An 18620-nucleotide genomic window follows, 5' to 3' on the forward strand; every position below is an offset into this window, starting at 1 on the left:
AGATTGTATAAACGAACTCAATCAAAACATGTCTAGTAGTGATGCCCAATGAACGATACGTGTGTGTGTGTGTGTGTGTGTGTGTGTGTGTGTGTGTGTGGGGCAGGAGGACAAGAGCCTGATCACTCCTTGTTAGCACGCTGTTGATGGCACTTCCTGATGCTATCATTAGGGTTTCTGGCTGGCTTTAGCAGACAGATTGCAGCTCTGGCCTCACTGTCTAACACAACACCATCACTCGTTAGCATTCAGCCAGGACACATCAATTCGCCAGCTGCAGCCCAGGACGCTCTGTAACATACCATAACCGTCGCCATCACTGGAAGCGGCGCAGATGGGGCGGCGTTGTACAAGCTGTAGTTACTATTCTGCTTCAATAAGGCCTTTGAGCTGGGCCATAAATGAGCTGATCGAAGCTGCTTCATTATACAGATCAGTCACTCTTCCACCTTGGCCGGAGCCTAAACCTCAAAGACATCTGCAGTCGAAACAATAAAGTAGACCTGAAGGGGAAAATGCTCCACGGACTCTCCCTTTTCCTCATCTTCATTTGCCTGTTCGGATCACATCGGCTTCATTCGTCCGGTGGGAGCCGTTCCTAGCAGAGGGCTGACGGAGCCCGTGGAAACGTGCAGGTGGAGGATTCCTGAAGGCGCCGCGCGCGCCGGGATCTGATTTCACATTATTTTGACGTGTGCTCGAAACAGCAAATGCCAGCCTGGTGGCAGGTGGGCTGGAATGTGCTCAAAAGCCTAGCGCTTCCACACCAGGGAGAACCCAAAAAACCCCAAAAAGGAAGTGTTTGTGAGGTTCAACTCCAAGAGGAGCTCCGAAAGCTCTGCCAGCAGCTCCTTATCCTTGGTAGCTGTGCTGAATTATACATCTCTAGAAGACTAAGCTGGTGCAGTTTTGTAACGCTTCATAAATAATAATTCTGAAGAGCAGTTGTGGTAAAGAAGGACTCTTTGTTGAAGCTGTCAAACAGCTAAATCAGCTCCTTTCGATCCACGTCCAGAGGACTTCTTCTGAAGGTCGCTGACACAACCATCAACATCGGCGCCACGGGCTGCCGGGAAATCAGACCCCAAATAACGTGATTACCAGCCAATTAAAAGCAGCACTGTGAATTTTACATTATAGTTACAAAGAAGAGTCAAGAAGAAGAAGAGGATTCTTTGAGGACTGAAAGATTTTTATCTATTCTCTGTCATCTTACTTCCAAGAACCCAACTGACTTCATTAGATACCGTGGCTGCTGCGTGGAAACACTGGAGCGAAGGCAAACGAGAGATTGACGGAGGGAAAGTGAAGCAAGAAGGACGACAGCGGCGCAGACGGAGCTCGAACTGCAGTGGAAATCACTCCAGTGGTCACCTGAAAGCATGGAATCATATAAAGCAAAGGTGTGTAAAGGCAGCTTTCTGTCCATATCCAGTTTATTTCGGAGATGTTTTCCACTCTCCACTCACATAATACCATGTCCTGCTGATGTTCCTGCTCATGAAATGAGTAATTAACTGCTTCCAGCCCATAAATCTGCTTATTGATGTCCGTGCAGAGCCTCTGCTGGTCACCAGTGTGTGTCCACGGCAACAGCGTCAGTGTTTGTCCTGCTCCGTCGGGGTGAGCGGACAGGGGAGGTTTTTTTTGTTGGTGTTGTATTTATGACAAAAACAGCACAAACGCAATGAAATAAGCCCTGAAATTGATCTTTCACAAGAGAGACTAACAAGCGGCGCGCCGACACAATGCTCGTTTAATGATAAATACCTGTCTGGTCACAAGCAATTTGAGATCTGTGTAAAAGCTGCTTGAATTAAAACCGGGTTGGGGCGCCGTGGCGCGACTCCCCGTCTCCAGCCATGAGCTCTTATCACAAACACAACAAAAGGCAAAAATGGCCGCAGTGTTGCTCGACTTTATCAGGAAGCATGAAAGCGGCCGGCGGCCCAGCAGGCCTGACTGGCTCAGCCTCTTTAATGGCGTGAGCTGACTTTGTTTCAAAGCCCAAATAACCCAAATGTAAAATCACCTCCGTGTTGTATTTGTTGATTGATGACCAGCAGAGCCTATCGGGCCACGCACGGCCGTCTGCGACCCCGAGGACTCGCCGTCTCTCACGATTCCTGTTATCTGGGTCAGAAAAGAACAGACCGCTGCCAGTTCCTGTGTTGATTGCGTGATCTCGGCTGCGCCATTAGAACGGGGGGGAAAAAGCCTCCCGATTATGACATCACTTCCACATGGGCCAATTAGTCCCCAACTGAACGCCATCCATCCTGCCCACCAGCACTCACAGCCTCCACCACTCGCGGCTGTCTTGCGGCATGTTCGCTTCCCTTTTTTTCCAGGCAGTAATGGGAGATGGGCGTCTGACATTTGTCCCGGCCCTGACAGCCGCCCCGGATAACCGCGCCGCTCTCAACACGCCGGTCTGCCGGGGTGCAAAAACACCCTTTTCTTGGGGGAGCTGAGAGATTATTAGTCTTGATGGGAGATTCAGCAATCTCCATAAAACTCTAGAAAATGTAACTCCGTGAAACATCAGCCTACTGTGTCTATTAAACGAGCTGAATAATAATGCGATATTATTATTACCACTAATGATAATAACAATAAAAGTTGCTGAAGCTTGTAGCACCTCAGTTATGAGACGTTCCAGCCAACAGTATTGTCTTAAATAGAAGAAAATACAGTCCTTAAAGTGCGAGAGTGTAACGCACGAGGACCTCTGATGTGCGACAGGGACGAAAATGAAAAGAGAGGGATGGATTGGTGCAAGCGAGAGAGGGAGAGAGGAGGGGACGAGTGGAATGGAGAGAACAGCAGTGCGGAGCAGAAGGAGAGATGGAGATAAAAGAAAAGCAAGGAGGGGGCAGCATGGATGATTAATTTCAGAAAGTGCCTGAAGCTGTGGACTGCCCACCCCTGTCGCTGCTCTGTAGCAGCTTTGCCATGTGTGCCCCCCTCCCTGTCTCATTTGTGTAATTCAATTAGTGTGCTCCAGTGGGCCTTGATTGATTTGTTTAGGCGATCAACAAAATGGCTGGCCAAGTCTCCCTCCTGCTTCCCCTCCCTCTCCCTCCTCCTGCGGCCCACTCAGACCTGCCGGTGGCACACTCTCCCTTTCATCGCTCCGACTCTGGTTTTTCACTCCCCATCTCTCATTAATCCCTCACTCCGCTACCCGTCATTTCATCTTTGGCCCCTCCCGCCGACACTGCTCGGGAAAGTGCTCCGCAATTAAAGGCAGAGCAGACGACGCGCTCGGAATTACAACGGCGAGGAACGGCGGGCCGTGAAGACCCCTCATGTATGGCGTGGCCACGCTGGTGTCTGTGGAGAAACATTTGCTGGCCGTTGGACTCAGAACTAGTCTGCCGATTCTTGGTTCTGATCAGGGTCCCCCCCAGGCCAGAGCCGAGGCAGGTGGCGAGCCCTGGAAGCTCTTTCTACCTACCGGTTTATTTCAGGCTGCAGCACCCACGAGGCTGCGCATGACTGCGGGACGGATGATCGATTTTACATTCTGAGCTTCAGCTTTAAGGCTCCGCCCCCTTTTTTGTAGGCGACGTCAGCCTGCGCCAGCGTTCACCCTGATTACTCTGATTAGTCTAATTATTCGGAACGGCTCGACCCACCTTCATTATCAGTGTTTTTGGGTTAATTCATAATAAACCAGGAATGTGCGGTTCTAAAAACAAACATTCCAACCCACCCCTCGCCCGTTACTGCTGTTCTGCAGGTCCCTGTCAATCCCTCCCTCCCCATGTGTGACTTTCCAGTGAGTCATCTTTGGAAATTCAGGGCACTGTTCTAGCCACGCTGTGCCCAAACTTCTCCGAAGAGAACTTTGGAACACCGCTGTGTGCTTCAAACCCTCTCTTTTCAGCCCCGAGTTCCCCCTGCCGGTCTCACGTTCTCAGCAGTGGACCGCGAGCTGTGCTGGGTTCCGTGTCCGGCTCCTCTTCTCCCCTTGTTTAAAAAGCCTCAGTACCCATCTTGGATCTTGATCCTTCAATAAATGCCACCGTTCTCCTAATATCTCTATCCGGCCCGTCTCATCTTTCTGTCGCTTTGCTTCTTTTTCTTATCACTATATAAGATGAGGGATCTCTTTCCATGTTAGTGCATGTGGATTCGCCCTTGATGATCCCCATTCACATTAATTGAAATTAAGACTTGTTACACGGCAACGCAAATTGATTAATGGGGGCTGGTTTTGTCGGAAAAGCTTGTGGGTTTTTATTTGGAGTTGACAGCTGATTGCTGTTCTTTGAGCACGTTTAGGTTTAAAAGATCAATGTCATGCACGGCGCCTATGGAATGGGGGAATGGGTCCAGGATGGGGGAAATCTTTTACATCTTTTGTAATTTTAGAATGTTTATAGCGTCGCCATGTCTGCGGCACACATGGCGTGACGTGACTGGGATCCACTCACCTGCGCCACCTGTGAAGCGAAAGCATTAAACCACAGTTAGCGCTCTGAACACACACTCTGAGCCCCTTTCACATCTGCAGTCCAGCGGACCGGATCAGGACCCCCACCCAGAACACACGCCTCTGCCTGCCGCAGCAGGAGGGCCACCACATCACACCGCACCTCTGATGCAGCGGGACGTTCCAGGGAGATGTTTGAGGCGTGTTCGCTCCACCCACGCCGCCTTCCTGTAGTCGCTCATGCACAGGCATATGCCTCGCTACCCCCCCCCCCCCCACCCATCCCCGACATCTGTCGGACAATTTCACCGTCAGTCCACCCCCCCCAGCAGCTCTCCATCCCAAGGTCTTCCACCTCTGTCGGGGTTTTTTTGCCCTCTGATTTGTTTTCCTCTGCTTATCTGTCAGTCATGGACCCCCCCAGCCTCTCCTGCTCTGTTCATGCACCAGCGGGGGGTCAAAAACGCTTCCTTCCGATGCATTCATACAGTGCACGTGTGAAAGGGGCTCTGTAAAGAAGACCTCGGAGACAACCTCTGTTTTTGAATCACATCTAAAAGATAACTTACCATGTAAAATTGTTGGACCTACAACAACTTTACCTGTGTTCCCTTGCCGCTTTGCTACTCCGCCCAGTTTATTATCTGGGGTTACAGGTTGTGGTACCATAAAAGGGGGTGTATGTTGTTATTCTTGGAGAGACCGCCACTGCGGCCTGCACGTTGCTATAAAAACGTGACTCCGGCTCCAGCGAACAGATGGATGAGGAAGATATCAAAGCGGAAACTTAGAACGGGAGTAACGGTTGCCTGCTTGGACTGATTATTTAACCTGGCCAGCAAATAAGGTCTTCAATACCCATCCAGCGACTTCCTTCTCTGGCCCATCTACCCAATCCCCCCTCCCCCACCCTCCTGACAATCTAAACATCCCCTCCCCCCACTCCTATCAAACACCATAATCTTGTATCATTATCAACCCAATCAGAAATCACTCGGTAGTTTCCTGACGCTGATGCTGAGGAGCTAGCGGGGTGGTAAACACACGCGGGACACGCACACAGGACACACACAGGACACACACAGGACACACACAGGACACACACATGTTGGCATGAGCGAGGGGGAAATGGGCAACAAACACGTGACCACGCTCACAAATCCCAAACACAAATGGTGTGTTAGTGGAGACTATTTTGGAAACTTTGAGAGGTAGAACGCTGTTAGATTAAAGCAAGTGGGTGGAGTTAGCAGGAGTTATGTCTGGTTTAGTGTTAGTTAAAGAGTATTTTAACCCTTTTTCGATGCGTTGGTCCATATTCTTACCTCGAATCGGGGTGCCCTCTGGAGGAGACACAAAACGAAGACACAACACAAGTTTAGTTCAGCGTTAGTGTTAGTTAAGTTCGGAGGTGTCCGGATCGAGATGTGGATCTCTGGGATTACATCTAATTATTAGGTTATTTCTGGAAGTTTCAGAGTTTTTCTTTTACCAGCTACTGTTGTTATCACAAAGGAAGAATGAGGAGGGGGGATTATTTGATTATTAGGTGTTTATTGTCTCATTTTTGACTTCTGTATTCCTGTCGGATTCAGATGATGAAGTGTGAAAACTGGTGGCTAGTCTTCAAAGATCCTTGGGCGGAGTCATTCTATCAGCCATGCTTGGTATTTCCATAAAGCCAGCTTCACTAATGGCACAGCTCACACACTCCCACCACTGTGCATGCGAATGATCAGACTTGGTGCAGAGAAAATCGGTCAAATTAACGTAAAGCGTCCTCATATGTCCCGGCTGTCTCTCTGAAGCTTTTCTCTGCATTGGGGAAATGCAAACGATTCAACCGAAACACACCGCGTCTCCACTCTTGCTCCTCCTACACATGTGTAATAGAATCATGTAGATTTTCATTCTGACAGAATTTCATCACAGAACAAATTTACTGTCCCGTTAAACTTCAGGCGGTGCCTTCAGGCGACTACAGGCGGAACCGAACACATACAAATTCATCCTGCACGTAAATCTTCACCTCCTGCTCCATCCCATCTCCTGTTTCATTCAGTCTCCTCTATTTTTATAGCTGGGTTCTGACTTGAGTTGTGTGTACCTCCATTCTTTGTTTATGGTAGGTCTGCCAGCTATTGTGTTACATGCCTGCCTGCAAGCCAAAAGTCCCATTAGGCCCAATAAAATATTGAGCTTATCCTGGCTGGTGGGCTTTTAAATATAGCTGCTGTCATGTAAAATGCTGCCCTTATAGGCAGAGCTTCAGGTTTCTTTATGAGTGCCAACATCAATTCAACTCCCTTTCTCCTCAGCATTAATCTGTCCTTTCCTTACAGCCCCCTATTTTCTTCATCAAATGTTTTTTAAGAGCTTATAACCCCCTTTTTCATTCTTAAATGTCTACTGCCCTTTCCAGAGTCTCTACGTATGAACCTTTCCCACAGTTCCTTCCTTTTACTTTCCTCTTTTCTACTTTGGATTTAAGGCTGACTCATAGCAACAACTCGCCTTTGGCCACCCCTTGAGGGTGCCAACAGGGCAGCATAAATCATGGGGAAGTGCCCTACTTAGTATAAATGGCCTGCAGGCCCAGTGCTGAAGGTCAAGGGTGTCTACAGCCTATTGAGCCCCACACTAAAGGCCTGGCCCCTCTCTTTGGGTGTGCCCGCATTCATCCAAATTGGATACAACTTAATACAGCAATCCTTGGCGCGATGTTTGGACACCATCTGGTATTATTTTTGAAACTCTGCATACCAAGCGTCCTTTGTGAGAACAGCAGGTAGAAGGTAATCAGTTTTGCCCAGTTTGCAATGCAGGGAGGCTTTGGTTCTTGTGTTTGCCTCACATATAAAGGGTCCTTAAACCCATTAACTGCTTTATTATGTTATATTTCTGTAGGGTGCATTCACTGTCCGCGGTAATCATCGGTCACTGAAACCAGGCAAAACAAACGTTAATTATTCCGCCTTTATTTTGGAGGCCACATAATCATCACAAGACAAAAGGCAGGTCACAGGTCTGGGAAGGAGTTAGTGTTGGATTAGAGGGCTGCAAATGCTAGCTGGTTTATTTGGCCTCAGCTGATGACGTTTGAGGTGAGGGTTGGGGTTAGCTGAGGTTAATGTTAAGGTTGGGTTTGGGTTAGGATTAGTTTATGGTTAATAAAGCAGGTTTTTTGAAGGGAGAGAGTTATTAAAGGAGGAAGCAACAAAAGCAGAGACAGAGGATTAATTGAGAGGAAGAAAGGAACATGGGGAGACACTAAAGATGTCTTCTATTTAAGCTGTGAACTGTATAAAGGAAATCTAAGCCGTGTATTGTGTATATTTATAGTAACGTTGTGTGAAGAGCTGAAAATAGAATAAATATAAGGATCAGGACAGACAGGCTGGGATAAACCTGCTCCACCTGTGTTAGGGCCACATCCTACTGCCCACATGCTCTCCTGCTAAGCTTTGGTCAGCCAGGAGTTGATCAGCTTAGCGGCACAAAGACCCAAATACACCTCCAGAACGCTGACCTCCTCAAATTATAAAATGCGGCATTACGCGCTCCACAGAACAGCCCATCTGTTTCTTAACCGACCCTGTGAATGTATTACAAATATTAGTGAAAGATGTGCTTTAAGCCGGGGGAAATCTGGCCAGATTCACTGCCCATCTGCGGAGGATGGGGGCGTGGGGGTGCGCCACTGGCCGAGCGTCAAAATATGACCACCCTCCGGAGGGCGACTGGCTGACCTTATCGCCGCATACATTTGTCTGGGTCGCTGGACGCGTCACAGCAGGTCTAGCAGAAACCTCGGCTCTTGTTGCTACATCTGCAGAGGTCCGTGGCGCCCCCCCAGCAGGGGGCGGGGCGGCTGGGAGGCAGCGGGCGTCTGCCATTTTTAGTTTGAATGCAACTGAAATCGATCGGTTTGTGTTGCTCGTCATTTAACACCAGGTCTCCGCGTGGGGCCTTTACACTAAAAAATGACCTTAATCTTCAGGTCCTCCCGGTTCCCTCGGCCTGACATGGCTGCAAAGGGCTTGGGTCTTCAGCCAGGGGGGGCTTGGGGGATAAAAATGTCAGACTCACTACACACCTCTGGAGCACCTCCTCAGGGGACCCTGACACAAATATCACCACCCCAGCAGCTCAGCATGACCTGGTATATAAGCAGCCAGTCGACCAGCAAATCAGCTACCCAGAAACAGCTGTCCGGTGGGCTCCAGCTACCATGTTCTTATCCTGCTCTCGCATCGGGCATGACTATTTCATATCACGCTTGAGCGCTATCGATGCATTTTGCACATTAGCGGCATCCATCTGGTTGAGTAGGGGCCGGTCCCAGTCTGTTGACAGTCCACCAAACTGTCCCAGCTGTCTAAGTATAGAGTTTTTAAATCTGGAAAACCAAAGCGACCCCTCAAAGTTCAGAGACAAAGGAGGAATTGGTGGGCTGTGTGCACAGGCCTTTTTCTCATTAGCACAAATCCAGGAAAAAAAGCCCCAAAGCTAACATTACCTTGCTATTGAAACGAAAGAAAGTAATTTCCTTTCCAGCCCTCCCACGTGCATGCAGAGTATGAACCATAAGTAAAATATACCTGGCTTTATGAGGCTTGCTTTATTTCGGCAAGTAGTTCAAATAGTCGGGAGTATAGAATTTGGAAAATCACTTGAGCTGCTGCCCTCTGGGCGGCACATTTTCAACAGGAGCTGTGTGAGTCAGCGGGGGGGTGGAGAGGAAAGAAAGCCGTCGCCTCCAAAATGGTGGTCAAGGGCGACTCGGGTCACCGCGGGGATTGACCACACAACAGAAATGCCCCGAGTTTTATGAAGACCCGTGGTACCGGGGACGCATTCCTGGATATTTTTGGGCAGCAACTTTAGCTGTTGTTGTTAAACTTGAATTTTAACTATGAACATCTGGAACTGAAGAAGAACAGAGACACTGAAGTCTTGAAATCGGGGCTAATTACTCGCACAAAGCCAGCTGTCAGGAAGCAAGTGAGAGAAATACATGGCCGCGGCTATCGGTAGTCTACCGCCTCAATAACGGAATCCCGGGAATAAGGGGCAGCAGCTACTTCCCAAGGGCGACTTGAATAGGATTTTGTTTATGGCGAGCTGGGACGTGTAGCCAACACATCTCTGTCTGATGCTGCCTGTCCTTGATTTGCCTTTCAGCTCGAGGTGTGTGCTAACTGTGTTTGGGGGGGTGGGGTGGGGGAAGTTAAGCTGATAGTGTGGGGAAAACAAGGGGAGAAAGGGGGTGTGTTTGGGGAGCAGGGTAAATGGAGAGCAGGGGGTGCATGCTTTCTGACAAAGACGTTTAAATGTGCTGTCTGCTCAAAGGAGAGATGGGCTTGCTGGGCTAAGTCACTTACCGATGGTTTCTGAAAATGACAAAGCCGGAAAAGTAAGAAAAAAGGGGAAGAACGACATCATTTATTCAAGGCTGGGGGTGAACGGAGCTGCCAAGCAGTCCAGGTCCACAATCATTCATCAAAGTTTTAGGTTTTCTGTCAGGAAGGAGGGGGGTCAATTGTGGAATACAGACATTTTTTAATGCATCATTCATGCGGAATTAATTGCTTTATTTGGTGAAGTGTGTTGTGGGAGACATTTTGCTGAGTTTGCTAGAGTTTTAGACATGACAACAGACAACAGACAACAGACATAGAAGAGAGACAAGAACACTCAGTTGTGGGGAGACAGGACACATGAGCACGACTGGGGGGGGAAAGATGGAGAAAACAGATAAAGAGAGGTGATAAAGAGGGAAGTCAACAGGCAAGAAGTGCAATTTCTCCTTCAACATCCACAACGAGCCCAATAAGCCATGTTACAAGAGCCCCCGTTTTTACAGACTCACACGATCTCCCGGCGTGCTCGAGTAAACACAGCAAGAACTGTCACATTTCAGACATTCCAAAACGAATAAGAGCAGATTTGGCAGAGGATTCTGAAGATTTCTCTGGGAAACCAAGGACAGTTTTATCTTTTCCGGACATCCGGACATGAAAAGCATCTGAAGGCGGAGGCGGAACCTCAGTGGCGGCGGCGCTTTATGTGCCTCCCTCTGCGCTGATTTACAAAGAATTGAATTTTTTTCCAAATGGTGACAAATCATTGACCTAAAATATCCACCCCGTATTGCCCAGAGCCACTTCAGGCCATCACTTAATTAGCTATATAATTAGACTTTGCTTTCCTGAGCCTCTCGGTGGGGTTTAATCAATGGGAATGAGACAGCACAGCAACAGCTAGGCTGTGTCAGTACAATGTGGACCTTGTTCTGGTTGTCTAATATGACACACTTCTGGGGTGCTGTGAATCAGTTGACCTCCTTTGCTCAATTTAGGCTCCAAAACAAATTGCAAAATGCTTGTATAACATGGCCGGAGTAATGTGGGTTAACACCAAAACTCCTGGACTTCTTTGCAATCCAGCTCATTTAGAAGGACAACACCTACGAACGCATGGGCAAAAAGGATTAGAACAAAGTTTGGTTGATGAGGCGGAGAACAAAACTACCCTGAAATATAGAAATGTCATGTCAAGGTGGAGAAGCAGCTAGCTTGGCTGCTTTTCCAGCTTCCCTTACCTGAGCGTAGCTGCTTTATCCGGCCATTACTTGCACTGGGGTCAATGGGAAGGAAGTCTTTGTACCAGGTGATTTCAGGATCTGGGTTCCCGCTGGCGGCGCACAGCATGGTGGCCGTTCGAGTGCGCTCCACCACTTTGAGCTGAGGGCCCATGTCAATGTTGGGGAAGCCTGGTGGAAGCAGGTCCTCTGTGAAAGATGAGAGCAAGAGGGGGCGGTTGAGTGTGAAAGCTCAGAATTAGCCAAAAAGTCCCCAAACCAGGCTGGATGCTGGGATGTCTGAGCCCCATCTCAGTCAAAACCTGAATTTAGGTTTAAAAAAAGGAAATCAGGTCTATTGGTGCATATGTATGCAGAACTGCTTTAGCCTAGAAGGCTTTCTTAGCCCAGATTACCCTTGACAAACGCTCCTCAGGAGCGTGAGATTATAGCCAACCATGTACAAAAGCCTCATCATAAACCAATTGAGGATATAATGCTTGAATAAACATGCAAAATGCATTTCATTAAGAGGACGCCTCAAAGTGGAAAAGAAAAAGCCTTCACTTGGGCTGAATTTACAAATCCGGTTACGTGGCACCTTCCCACGGGATTGTTTTTGTGCTTTAGAACATAACTGCTGTAAAACAATCAGAAAATAACATTTCTCCCCTCCTCCCTCTCTCCATTCTCACTGGAGTTGACACGACCCCCGCTGCTGTCTGCCTGTCGGCGACGACAATCGTACCCTTGAATAGAATTCTTACAAAACAGCACAAAACCAATCCGGAAATAAAGGTTTAACGCGGATGAAAGATCCACAAACCTTCGCTACACAGCCTTTCAGGAACAGTGGAGAAAAGAGAAGGACAGAACAACGTGGACGGAGCCATTATGATTGGATCAAAACTGAAAGACGCATATTCTTGACCATATGTTTTCAAATATTGAATCTTTCGGAGGAGAAAGTTTGCTGGACTTGAGGGGGCCCGGGCCCGAGCTCAGACACGTTAGCGCTAACTAAAGTCGACGTCAGATGGGCGCGGTGAATATTTCAGGAGGTCGCTGCACAGAAATCCAGACATTTACACAGTTTAGGGCTCCGTGCCGTAGCCTCCCATGGATTATTAATGATCACCTCTGTACAATCTTTTCATACCGAGTTCCCCCCGAGCTCACAAAAGCAGCGGCAACCTGGAGCTTTCGTAACATCACAACAAGACAGAGCAGTGTGTTAGGACGCGTTGGCTTTCCTGTGAACCCGTGTATGATGGTGTAGCAACACTGACACCGGGCCAAAGAAATCCTGCAAGGAGCCGAAGAAACTGGATGCTAACAACCGCTAGCCAATATCTACGCAATCAGCCATGGGCACGCTAACTGATCTATGAAGCAGAGCAACGGAACCAACACCTGACTATATATTTAGACCCAGAGTCTCTGCTTGTGCAGCCTTTCCTGAATAAATGACGTGGACGCTGGTTGCTTCACCAGGAGCCTCTGATACGCTTCCGCCCACCAAAGCCTACAGGGTCTGTCGATAAAGGCCGCCATGCAAAAATAAATAGATCACTCATCAAGAGGGTGGAACTGCAGGGGACGTTAGAGTGACTACGAAGAGGAGAAGGGAAGCGGCGGCGGCGCGCTGACAGTATCTTGGAAGACCCTGAAGGGCTCTTTTCCCATAATGGTTGAGCAATCACATTTGCTGGAGGTCCTCTGCGATGACAAATCTTCACGTTGCAAATAGAACAGACAGATGCGCACAATTGGTTAATGTCTGGAGATTCTGCCGAGAGCCCTGACTGAGGCCAGGAACCATCGGAGAGAGCCGTGTGGCCGGGGGACCGGCGCAGGCTTACAAATGACCCTTTTTTGTTTAATATAATGTTAATTCATTCAAATCTTGCACATTTTGGATTTCTGCAGTCACATCGGGCTTTTTGCACTTTGCCGGATTGCCGCCATAATTGCGTTGCCTTTTCCTGTAGCAGCTGCAAAACCTTCAATTAGCCACTTTTAGCAACGCTAAAAGCTAGTGACCTATTGTTGAAAAGTGTTCTGCGCATAAAGATGGAAAGCAGATTGTGGACTACAGCTCTGCAATGGGGCTCGGGCATTTAAAGATATTCTAATAAAAAAGATAAGCTACTTCTGATTAACTGCAAACTAACTTTTGTTGGTCATCAGCGCGTGAGCAGTTTTTCTCAGAGAAAGACAGAAGAGAAAGTCAACTGTCCGTCAAACGCTGTGGGACGTCCCTGCGGCCTCTGCACCAATTACTCATATTGTTATTTTCACTCGCTGAAGTGATTTAATTCCATCAGTAGCATAATCAGGTTAGCTGATTATCCCGCACCATGCGGACTGTGCGGACTTTAGGCAACATCTGTGTGTTAATATGATGAGAAGATGGGCAAACCCATCAGTAGGCTGAAATAAAAGGAACCAGAGGGGATTAAAGGCCACAAACCGTTAGCTTGACGCGCTAACTCGCTGTTTTTCAGGTGCATGACGCACTCCGAGATGTTAACACGTCATGTGCGCCGCTCTTCTCGGCGCTGCACATGCAGAAACATGCCGGCAGCTTCATTTTCTTTCATGGAATGTTGCAGACTTTTGTTTAAAAAAGAAAAAAGAAAAGAAACGTGTTTTAACAGTTACAAAGAAAATGCAAGTTTCTAATTTCCAAACTAGCACATAAGGAAATAATGACATTACAGGAACTGCGGAACGAGTCAGGATGTCGTATTTAAGTGCTGAATATCCAACAATATGAGGTCGTATTTGACTTTCCCTTGTAATTAACATCATTATCGCAGAGCATCGCACATATGGGATATGAATAGAAATAGAGTTTCTTCTTCCCTGAGTTGAATAACTAAAGGAGTTTCATTGAACTGTTTCAGCAAAGGGAGATGAAGGAACAGTGGAACCATCCAGGGACAGAGTAAGATAGCAACACGGGGGAAATGTAATCACAGGGTCTCTGGCCCGTGCTCCGATAGCCTCTCTGGACAGCCGTCGCAGCTGAATAATGGTTATTATACAGCCAGCACTCAACCTGCAGCCTCCACTCCACCGCTCGGCTCCAGGAAAATACGCCTCGTGTCCCATTGGTATTCTCTCCACATTTACTGCAGCGAGCCATCAGAAACCACATTTACATCAGAATCTTCCAACTACAAGCTGAGGGATGGGAATTGCGGACCCCATGCTGGACTGGAGGAAACAAGAAACAGGAACGATTGGAGGCTGATTACTTATTGTGCCAGGATATTAGTTTGTGGGTTCGCGAGAGGCAAGCTGCAATCTAATTCTGGATGGATTTATGTGTTTCGCAGATTTAAAAAAAACAAAACTGCAAGCAAGCAGTTTTTCCTTCTTTTTTTTTTGCTAAAGAAAGATAATGATGGCGGCCAAGAACAGGATATTTTTAAGAAGAAATGGCAGCATCCGCCACAGATCCTCACTCCCCATAGCCAAAAGAATCAGAACAAAAACTCCACTCAAATACCAACACAACTCTAGGAAGAAGTTGGCAGGAGGCAATTTTTAACCCTCAAACTGGTGGTACAGGATTAGGGTACAATTTCCTGACCATTAGAGTTGGGGACAGGAACAAACGGGCTTTTATGGAGAGCACGAGGCCCAGAAAGGTGAAATACGGAGAAAAGGGCAGAGATCTACTTAAATTGGGATTAAATATTAGACTGTGCGGGAACGTTCGCTGCCTCCGACAGTTCTACTGCTTTCATTAAAAATGAAAAAGGAAGCTGCGCCGGCTGTGTGACGAGGAGCCGCCGTGATGGCACAACACAGGCGAGCGGGAGAGGTAATTATCTGGGACAGCAAGGATCCCCTGCCTGGGAGAAAAGGTAGAAGGGGGGAAGGAAAAAAACAACTTAAAAAGAAAGAAAATCTCTTAATCCATCGGAGTGAAACTCTCCCGTCTCTCCCGCTCTCTCCACTTCCTGTCAGGCTCCCGAGGCATCTGTGGTAAGACAGGCGAACACCAGGGGAGACAAGGGATGAGGCTGAAGCCATTAAAGGAAGTGCCTCTCCGCGGAGAAACGTCAACCAGTCAAGACTGGTTTAGTGATGGCTGCTCCTGAGCATGTCGCTGTGTATCTCCAAGTGTGCACGTGCACGCGCCTGCACGCACCTGTAAACACGCCGTGTGCGTAAGATGGGCGTGGACTTGTGATGCCATGAAATTAAAGTCATTCTTTGGCAGACGAGGACCTAATCTCCCTCAGACAGCTATCTTTAAGAACTCCACTGAGGGGGGCAATTAGGCCGGTGGCGGCGGGTCTGGAGCCATTTCTCATCAGCAAAGCTACAATTTAGCACGTGTGACGGCTGAAGTAATTGGGCGATTGTATTTTGGCGTGGCGTTATGATGAGCAAGCGCCGTCTTTACCGCGGCAACAGCAGTTCAGGACCGCCGGGAAGGTGGATTATGTGGAAATCTGGCCACAGTAGGAGATCAGAGCCAAAGAAGAGTGGAGGCTAATGACACCCCCGCTCACAGAAATAAACCAGCTGTGTGCTCTGCTTGTCTTTGGGGGGCGGGGGACACAGGGCGCTTTGGGTAGGACAGAAAGACTGGATCCGGAGCGCCACTGGACCTGCTGTTGCCTTTAACAGTCAAGGACCACGATGTTCCTAAAATATGAACAGCTGTTGGGAGAGCCAGTTGAATCCGGGCGGCACTCCAGAAGACAAGTCCTGTAATCACCAGGAGGGCCTGGACAGCGTCCCCTCGGCGGATTCCTTCAGACGGCCATTTCCTTTCTTCTCTCCCTCTCACTGTTTGCCTCTGATAAATACATCTATTGGCGTGCGTCGCTAAATACGGCCACGTTCGCGCTTTATTTATAGAATTTGTCACTCCCCGACATGCGAGGGTATGTTCCCATGCCACCCAGCATGGTGGGAGACGAGCCTCTGCCATGGAAACCTGGGATCTCCACAACTGGTCACACTGGAAATAAATGTGTGATTCAAACTGGACCAAGATTAATCAAAAAATAACAGTAATGACCTTTGTGGCTAAGCTAATGATTTATACCCATGGATCTGACCTGGGCTCCATCCTTCCATCAGACAAATCCATTCACCTGTGAGTCCCGACCCAGCAGAAACGCTGCCACCCAGGCTGCGAAGGGAGCCTGCAGGTCCCACTTATCGGCTCAGCCAATCCCGCAGGGCCCCAGCGCGACCTCTGCCTCGTGCAACTTCAGTCGCCTGGGCTGCTGGGCTCATGTATATTCATGACGCCGCTGGTCCAGGTCACATCCCCCTCGCTTTTCTTTATGCATGAGCTGGACCACTCCAAAGGTCATTCCACTGGAAGCGCCTGTCTCCCAAATCTCATTTCTCCGGGACCGTTGGATTCCAGCGCGGCCGCTGATACCAGCGGTGACGATTTCATCACCTTCTGCCGCGCCTTCGGGCCGGTTACAGGGCGGCGCCGCCTTTATCTCCACTTCTCCTCACGTTGGAGGCTGGGGTCAGATGTTTGTCCAAAGGTTCACGAGGGAACTAAAACAAGATGGCGGGAACCCCTGCGCGGAGGCCGACACCATCCATTTCTCCCCGCTCCCCATGCATCACCTCTTCCCTCCCTTTGTCTGCCCCCGCCGCTCGAAGTGTTTTCATCCCACAATCACAATCGCTCATCGCGCTCCGAGCTCAAAGGTCGTGAACTCTCCCTTTTGAGGCAATGAAACCCTTTTTTCCTCCACAAATGGGGGAAGATGGGGCCAGAAAGGCAACGTGATTTGGCCTGGCTACGAGTCCATCGAAGAAATATCTTCACAAAGCAGAGAGGTGAAATATTTGTGAGAAAAACAACAACAACAAAAACGGCATGGAGTTATTGGGGCCGCTTCCTGGTCAAACCCAACCTATTGATTTGTTGTTTGCGCCCTTCAACGCCAATAACGTCCGTGGAATTTGAGCCGGGCACTTCATGAGCGCCATCACAGAGCAAAACATCTCGACCAACAATATGAAACTCTCCTCCACAAAACCGACAGCCTGAACAGTCAGAGGAAGATCCGACACTCAATCATCCGCGGGTGGAAAGAAATGAAAGAGGGTGCAGGGAGCGCGTGAGGAGCCTCTCACAGGTGTGCACGCAGGACGGAGCAAGTGCTCTCAGAGCAGGTGAGCTCCACGGTGGAAGCACCACTATAAACACATGTATTATTTACTGGGGGGGGGTCGCGAGTGCTGCTGGGGAACGACAGCGGACCCAGAACAAACCAGAGATAAGCATGTGGCAACAACAGAGGGGCATAAGCTCGGAGTGGGCGAACCCGGGGCTTTGCCCGGCGACACTCTCTCTTTCCTCCGCATTTGTGCTGGTGTCATTTGAGGACGCCGTCCTCCGGTCGGCAGACGAGTGTGAGCCTCCAGGGCTGTCCAGGTGAGCAGTCGAGCCCCGATAACATCGAGCACTCAGGTCCGAGTCCTTTTAACCCTGAGCTAACTTTTTTAAAGTGCAACAAAGGCGGCGCATGGAGCTCAGCCAGTTCTCCTGGAGCAAGTCAAAACCGTTCCTTCTTGTGCATAAGTCATACCTCTCGGCTGTTCTTTTCAGCTTTTTCTCCCCTGTAACTTTCTTGCTCTTTGTTGTGCATGTGTGAGAGGCGTGGGAGAGGTCAAAGGTCATCTCAGAGGCTGGCTGAAAGGAAGAGGGAGAACAGCCAGATCTGCTGCTGCTACTGCCAAGCTGTCTGTCTGTCTGTCTGTCTGTCTGTCTGTCTGTCTGTCTGTCTGTCTGTCTGTCTGCCTGCCTGCCTGCCTGCCTGCCTGCCTGCCTGCCTGCCTGTCTGTCTGCCCGCCCGCCCGTCCGTCCGCCCGCTTGCCCGCCTCTCTGTCTGCCTGCCTGTCGGCTCTGTCTGCCTGTCTCTCTGTCTGTCTGTCTGCCTGTCTCTCTGTCTGCCTGTCTCTCTGTCTGTCTACCTGTCTACCTGCCTGCCTGTCCCTCTGTCTGTCTGTCTGCCTGTCTCTCTGTCTGTCTACCTGTCTACCTGCCTGCCCGCCTGTCTGTCTCTCTCGTTCGATCTCTCTCTCACACACACAGTAAAATAACTCTTACTTGCTCTCATGTCTCTCTATGTGTCCTATAAATTTTTCATCCAGCCTGACCTGAATTCACCTCTACCTCTAAAATAAACACACTGAAATAAGTATTCAAGCCTTTTACACCGCAACAGCGCAACATTAGCACTACAAAGAGAAAAGACAGAGGGGGAAGGAAGTGACCACAAACAAAACAAGGGCTGAAAAGGAAAAATGGAAATCTACAAACTGACTTTCAGCGCAAAGAATTTTTGTGCTCCCCTTTTCTCGAAAAGTTGGGAGAAAAATGCAGTTTTGGGAGGCCCCGCAGCACGAAAGGGTCATGATCCAGCCCACGGGGAGCGTTCCAAAACTCCGTGCGCATATTTCTGAGCTTGCTCATTAGGCACGGATGCACACGCACCGAAGAAATGAATAGCTTCCAAATCTTATGGCAACAAAAACACTCCTCAATCCGCATTCTCTTTCTTTTCCTAACTGCTTCATAAAAGCAGAGAGGAT

At 48.9% G+C, this 18620-nt stretch overlaps 1 protein-coding gene across 11 annotated transcripts in view; it reads right to left on the reverse strand.

The window, feature by feature from the left end:
- ptprsa (protein tyrosine phosphatase receptor type Sa) overlaps positions 1–18620 on the reverse strand; it is a 152370-nt gene that overhangs the window by 56250 nt on the left and 77500 nt on the right. For 6 of the 11 annotated variants that reach the window (XM_029828670.1, XM_029828671.1, XM_029828674.1 and 3 more), the window contains 3 exons: positions 11046–11234; positions 9826–9834; positions 5767–5784 (listed from right to left, as the gene is read on the reverse strand). In XM_029828670.1, coding sequence (XP_029684530.1) covers positions 5767–5784; positions 9826–9834; positions 11046–11234 — 216 coding nt within the window. The remainder of the gene's footprint in view (positions 1–5766; positions 5785–9825; positions 9835–11045; positions 11235–18620) is intronic. The other 5 variants (XM_011614990.2, XM_029828675.1, XM_029828673.1 and 2 more) reach the window with 1 other exon arrangement.

This window comes from Takifugu rubripes, chromosome 20 (assembly GCF_901000725.2).
Source record: "Takifugu rubripes chromosome 20, fTakRub1.2, whole genome shotgun sequence".
NCBI classification, from domain to species: Eukaryota; Metazoa; Chordata; class Actinopteri; order Tetraodontiformes; family Tetraodontidae; genus Takifugu; species Takifugu rubripes.